Source organism: Lutjanus erythropterus, chromosome 22, assembly GCF_056507025.1.
Source record: "Lutjanus erythropterus isolate fLutEry1 chromosome 22, fLutEry1.hap2, whole genome shotgun sequence".
Lineage (NCBI taxonomy): Eukaryota > Metazoa > Chordata > Actinopteri > Lutjaniformes > Lutjanidae > Lutjanus > Lutjanus erythropterus.
In genome coordinates, this window is record NC_139338.1 from 2,470,900 (window position 1) to 2,477,767 (window position 6,868).

Sequence of the window (6,868 nt, forward strand, 5' to 3'; positions counted from 1 at the left end):
ATATATAAAAATAGTTATTTGAGCTGTACCTTATTTTTTCTTTATCTTTAAGGCAGAGGGTAGAAACAGAAAATGGTTTTGTAGTTGCATTGTGCAATGTAGCCTCCTATCAGCATTCTAGAGCACTTCTGAACCCTTGAATTGTTGTTTTATTATGTAATATTGAACAATTATGACCCACTATACAGACACTATCATTTGAGGTATTTTATATTGTTTATTATAGATAATATTTGGGAAGTGTTTGCAATCATTTTGGGAAGATTTTGAGCAATTATTGGGCTGGAAAACATCAAACCAATCTGGCAACACTAGCTGTTGTGGTGCTACAAACCAACCAACCTGCAGATCATCAATGACATTGACATGCCTGAAGCCAGAGCTAGGTGCTGCTAGCATGGCTAAAAAGAACTACAACACTGGCAAAAGTCTTTTTCATCTCAGGCAGAAGTGGTGTTGGAATAATAGGAAAAATATTTCCCAACTGTGATAAATCAGGTGAAAATCCCTTTATCTAACAATAATAACTTAACAAAGAGGCAGTCATAAAATAAATGACAAATATTTTCAGTGTCATTATTACAAAATACACAGTTTATATCCATCTTCTTTGAATTTTGCAAGTATCTGGTTAACTGGATAAATTAAATTATATATCAATTATATATCAATTTCATTTTAAAGGATACTTCTTTAACGTTATGGACACAATATTTTATATACCAGATGATTACATGGACTGAAAAATGGTAAAGCTATGAAAAGACTCAACATGTAGACTTTCAGTATTTTTGTTTGATACCTTGTTTCTTTTTTTACATGATACCCCTTGGTATAATGTTGTGTATAGGTGTATGTCTTTTGTTTTGTTCTGTTATTTTTTTATTGCCTTGTTTTTTCCCTCTTTATATATCGTACCCATTTTCAAGCCATACAATTAAACAAAATGTTATCAACATTAAGAGTAAACGTTTGGTTGACAATCATTTATCAATTCACAAATAGCATATCATTTTTGCTCACAAGTTAAGTGAAGTTACTGTTAGTTGTTGTCCACAGAGAGTGACTTGGATTAATTAGGGATGTTATTTATTAGCATTAACCCTGATAACAAGTCCCCTGTCTACACTGTTCTCTGCTCTTCGTAGCTTCCATGTTGTTTCTACTTTACGTCTTAAACACACATTGAGAAACTGGGACCGTCACAACATACGTCACAAAAATGCACCAAAGTCAACTGAGGCAGGTCAGCCGACTGTTTGGAGCTGGAAGTCTTGAGTTTTGTTGAAGAATATATTTCAATAATTTTGGATATTGGTCTTATTTTTAGTGGTGAAGATGGCGTAATGTGAATTAGTAACATAATACGTCAGGCTACATACAACTCAGCCCACTCATATGAGTGGACATCAACTTTGAAGTTAGCTGACTGACAGGCGGAACGTTGAGTCTGAACCTGTGAAACCCGCGGACCTCTTAAAGCGACGGACTTCCTGCCAGCGGTTGGTTGCATAAAATAAACATTACACTACACGAAAAATGACACACTGTCTGCTTTAATTTAACAACAACTAATCGATACATTTTTGTGTAATTTATAAAACATGTACAGAGTTGGAAATAAAATTCCACTTTACAACGAAACCGGAAGTGAAAGCAACTAACCAATCAGCTCCATGGAAAATGTGTCATGCGCGGTAGGATCTGTGATGGCAGTATGGTGTGTGAAGGTGAATGTTAGCTAAAACAGTGCAATTAGTTGAGTTAGTGCTTTTTACCAGTGTTTATATCGCAGTTCACTAAACAACAGTGAGGACTTCGTCGCAGGCTACAGACTGAGGTAAGACTCCATGTTATATCTCTGTTCCAAAGATAACTGAGCACATGGAGTCTGTCATTCAAATATGTCGTTAGTATGTTGCTGCTGGAGAGGTTTTCATCAAGGTTTTAGGGAAGTAAAAACATGCTTCAATATTACGACTAAAGCACGAACAACATATCAGCTGTTATGAACTCGGTTTAGATCGGTTTGATTGATTTGGACAGACAGACAATCAGCCATCAGACTGACAATATGGTCTCTTAAATACTGTGGAATCTACAACAGTGTAAAGTCTGGTATGAGTTGGGTCTTTTTTATCTTAGATATGTTTACAATTACTTTTACAAGTATATTTTTACAAATGATCAAAATCAAAAATACATTTTTTTTCTTTTATCTGTCGTGCTATTTGTCCACTTCGACAGTTTTTGAGAAATGTGCCTTCTCTCCAGTATAATGGAACTGGATGATCTGGTTACTCAAGATATTCCACGCACCTTGTTGTGAAAAGTTTCATGTCAGAACTATTTTGTTTATATTGAACTACACCCGTCAATGTAATCATGGTACAGAAGGAAATGTGCATCTACTCATGGATGAGTTGTTACCACTCAGGAGGACATCATAAATGTTTATGTCCCACACTGTCACCAGCTCGAACCTCTCCTTTATGAGTAGATGCACGCTCCCTAATTCAGTTAAAAGGATATAGTTCCTATATAAAACTGTACATAACAAGGACTGTGGATTACATTTACAGTTATGCAACTAAATCTAGATGCATAAATAACACTACAGGTTCTAGAAAATTATGTATTTCTGATTTTGGGGTGACTGTCCCGGCTGTAATGTCTTCTTCACCCATAAATCACCACTCTGTAGCACTGCATGATATTTTCAGAAGTTTTTATTTTATGACTAAAGTAGGAAAAATGAAGCTAATGCTGATTGTTACTGAAATGGTAGAATGTATCTATTGTAAATGTCTCTATTTGTTAATTTAATGGGGTGACAGTTGCTCTGTAGGGACTTGGTTTGGGAACCAAAGGGTCGTGAGTTCAAGTTCCACTCATACCAAAGTATGGAGTGTAGACTGGTAGCTCCTGGGCAGTGCTGAGGTGGCCTTCAGCAAGGTACCGAACCCCTATCTGCTCAGAGTGCCTGATTATATATATGTGTGCAGCCCCCTCACTCTGACACCTCTCTCAGATGCATGTCTATAGGTCCTGTTTGTGCATGTGTGTGTATTTTGGGCCTGTGTATATATGTACAAAAATTACAACAGAGTGAGAAGAATGTAATTTGGATTCCTTCTTCTTCTTCTATTAAGCCAAATCTGTGTTTCAGACATTTTTAATATATTCTGCCCCAGTTCAAGTGAAAACATTTTGGTTCTCAATGAAAGCCTGATCTCTCAGTTTAAGTGTCAGTAATTTATTTCTTTCACATTCTAATGTTTTTATTCTTTAATTTGTCAAAATTTTCAGATGTTTTTAAGAACTTTTCTGAAGACCACCTGACAGAAAAAAACAGTTTGCAGGTTCAACACTGATGTTCTAAGGAGAATAAATTAGCCAATTTCAAGATTTTCTATTAGTTTACAAAAATACGCTCATCCAAATGTGATCAGTACTGGGTGGACATGTCTGAGGTACAGCTTGTTCCCAAAACATCACATGGTGTTATAGTAATAAATGTTGATTGGAGCTTTATGTAGTGTGCAGATTTCAGGATTTACAATAACACATTTATCACAGTTAGACTAGTAGTTTGGAAACATTGTAAAAACACCTTTTAAAACCATCCAGCTTGTTATGGACTAACATTAAAGAATACAATTATGCATCAGTGACATTTAAATATGGGAATTAATTATTTTAATAATGAAGCTGGTTCATCAGCTGAGGTCAAAATTAGTAAGGAAAACAGTTCAGAGGTCAAAAAAGAGAAAACTCCTATTGAAACAGTTAAATGGGCTTAATAGGAGCAAGTGGGCTTAAAGGGAACATCAGTGAATTTATGAATAAAAAGATTTTATGAAATAAAATGAAAACAATTATATGAAATAAATCTATATATGATACATTAAGGTAATAGGTAAAGTATACTGTAAATTGATCACTCGGAGAGATCATTAGTTTTACTCATTTACATCCACCTCAGACTGTGAGATTTGTTGATTGTGTCTCCTCATAGCCCTTTAATGTTGATTTGAAAAAAACAATAAAGATAAATTCACACATTTATTGTCTATGTAACACTAAAATAATATATACTGTGTGTAAAAATGTAAAGTCTACATGCTTATCGTACTGCTGCAGCATGTGGTCTGTTTGCTAGCATGCTAAAACTCATATTTTGATTTCAGAAGAAATATTTCTAATTGAAGTAATATTCTAACATATGTCTCACTGAAAACTCTTAATTCTAAATTTTGATAACACATACAGGAGTAAAGAGTTATGTAGAATCAAAGTCACAAAAGTTTTTCTTTTTTTTTGCTACTACTTCTTCTGGGATCATCAGGCACATGTCACACATTTACTGTAATAACTCAAAATCTACAGATCTGATTGGCTCACAGTAAAAGTGTCATTTGAACAAAAACATCACACAGCAGAATATGCTGAGGGTTTTTTTTTTATTTGACTCAGAAGCTGCCAGTGGACTTGGTATGTGGGTGCCTATCCTATATTTACAAAAACAATAAAGTTAATCAGTTTGGACATTAAATATCTTCTATTTGTCCTGTATTCGGTTGAATATCGGTTTAAAAGTTTTTGCAAATCATTGCATTCTGTTTTTATTTTTGCCCAACTTTTGTGTTCTGTCCCACATGCAGAGTGTTGCTTAAAGAGACACAAAACAACCAAAGATTACACAAACATATTGAGCTTTACTGCTTTCAATTATGTACCACAAAAATCAGGAAATTCTCACATTTAAGATGCTTAAATGTTTATAATTTTTTTCTTGAAAAATGTTTCCTGTGCAGCTTCGAGACAGCCTTTTCATAGTAGAGCTTTCCCAAAAGATCAGCCAGGCAGATATCACCAGCTGATTGTATCACATGATAGATATATAATAGTGAAGTCTCAGTCAATACCCCACACGTCATATGGAATCTCTGCTCCACGTCTCAAGTTTTCTGTCGTCTCTCGGCTCTGTCCAGCAGTCATGGCCGGTCTGTCCACGTACGCCATGCGCATGGCCAGACTGAGCGCGCAGATCTTCGGGGAGGTGGTGCGTCCAACTGACTCCAAATCTATGAAGGTGGTCCGGCTGTTCAAGGAGCCTCCCATGGCCAAGAGGAAGGAGGTGTACGACTGGTACCCACAGCACAAGATCTACTACGCCATGACCCAGAAGCTCCGCTTCATGGGACTATTCAGGTACTCAAGAAAGTATAAAATACATCTCCCATGTTCAAACTAAACTGCTAAATTCTATAACATCTATGCAGGAAGTGTTGAGTTTCATCAGAACTAGATTGACAGCCATCAAAAAATGACAGAGTAGAACTGAGTGAGAATGGTATTTCAGTTAAAAGACAAACTTGACCATCAACATATCCAGAGATGGATGACATGGCAGCCCAAAAGTGAAGCCAAAACATCTGATTGCCCCCTGGTGGCAAGTACAGTATAGATCATAACTCCACGTTAGCAGGAGGGACAGTGGTACACCTCATAAACTTCTCCTGGAGATGCTTTCTGTCGTTTTAGGTAGTTCTAATCAGGCTGATGTTTGTTCAAATGTTAATTTTTATCATCAGTTTCATTTTAATTAGTTATTTGCTATAATAAAGAGGGTGTCACATCATGATTGACAGCTGAGCTTTGCTTGTGATTGAATCTGCTGGCTGTGTGGGCGGGGCCTTCATCTGTGGCTCAACCTGTGATCACTACTGCACAGACTCTGGCTCCAAATGATGTCACCAACACAAGATGGTAGTGCTCATATCCAGGATGTTTTGGCTTCATTTTTGCACTGTGGGAGGAAGTTGAAACCCATCGTCCATCTTTATATACGGTCCATGATGTGGAGCTGACCCTCGGTTAGCACGGTGAAAGTTTTAATAAAACATTTTCTCTTTGTTCTCAGAGACGAGCACGAAGACTTCAAGGAGGAGATGCTTCGCCTGAGGAAGCTGAGAGGAAAAGGGAAACCAAAGAAAGGAGAGGGGAAGAGAGCAACCAAGAAAAAATGAGCTTCCTCATCTCTGCTACTCCCTCTTTACACTGGACTCGTTTTTTTTATTTTTATGGAGGCAGACAGATCGGACTGTGCACACTATCACTGTGTGAGTGTGTGTCGGGGTTGCTGATCCTGAAAGAATTCCACTGGTCCGGTCAGGACTGTCCAGTTCCTTTGTCTGAAGCTTTTCTATGTTGGCAGCGATAGTACCTTATGTCAGCATTACATATGAAACATTGTCATCTATGCCGGTTGTATTGAAATGAATTCCATCCTTTTATTGTTGAACAGACTTCTGTAAAATCGTACGGAGCCACAAACTACAAGGGTACAAAAGTACTGCGAAAAGAAGCTGATAATTATGACTCTTCTGAAGATTCATACAACAATAAGAAGCATCTGAACATGTCTTTTCAAGATTTGTCGATTAATAACAAATTTATGGTCTGTTGCAGCTATATTGTACCTCATGTCAACTCAAGTGTAAGCTGGCATCGTCTTGACTGGCTGAAAAATGATGCAAAGAAACTGGCATCTTTCATGTTTTCAAAATAAAGTGAATATGAATAATGTGTAGTGTTACAAAGCTCTTTCTGCACCCCATACAGTCAGAAACACTGCAGCATCAAATGTTTCATGTTATTCTAAGATAAAGTGTATACTGTTATAACAAAACAAGTTTCTTGTTATAATGTGATGATGTTGTGTGTCATAATGTTAAAATGTTTTGTTATAACATGAAAAACAATTTGTTATACAACAAGAATATTTTCATGTTACAACATGATACTAACCTGTTTTCCGTTTTTTTCTGCCATGGCATCAATATGCTTTCATTGTACACAGATG

General features: G+C 36.5%; 1 protein-coding gene across 2 annotated transcripts; it reads left to right on the forward strand.

Moving 5' to 3' along the window:
* Positions 1-1,680: 1,680 nt before the first annotated feature.
* mrps33 (mitochondrial ribosomal protein S33) lies at positions 1,681-6,591 on the forward strand. Of its 2 annotated transcripts, none has more exons than XM_084711234.1 (3): positions 1,681-1,840; positions 4,995-5,214; positions 5,927-6,591. In XM_084711234.1, the coding sequence occupies exons 2-3, from the start codon at positions 5,000-5,002 to the stop codon at positions 6,030-6,032; spliced, it is 321 nt and encodes a 106-aa protein (XP_084567360.1). In that variant the 5' UTR covers positions 1,681-1,840; positions 4,995-4,999; the 3' UTR covers positions 6,033-6,591. The 2 variants fall into 2 exon arrangements, with proteins under 2 accessions (XP_084567360.1, XP_084567361.1); XM_084711235.1 differs by having other exon boundaries at positions 4,998-5,214.
* The last annotated feature ends 277 nt before the right edge of the window (positions 6,592-6,868 follow it).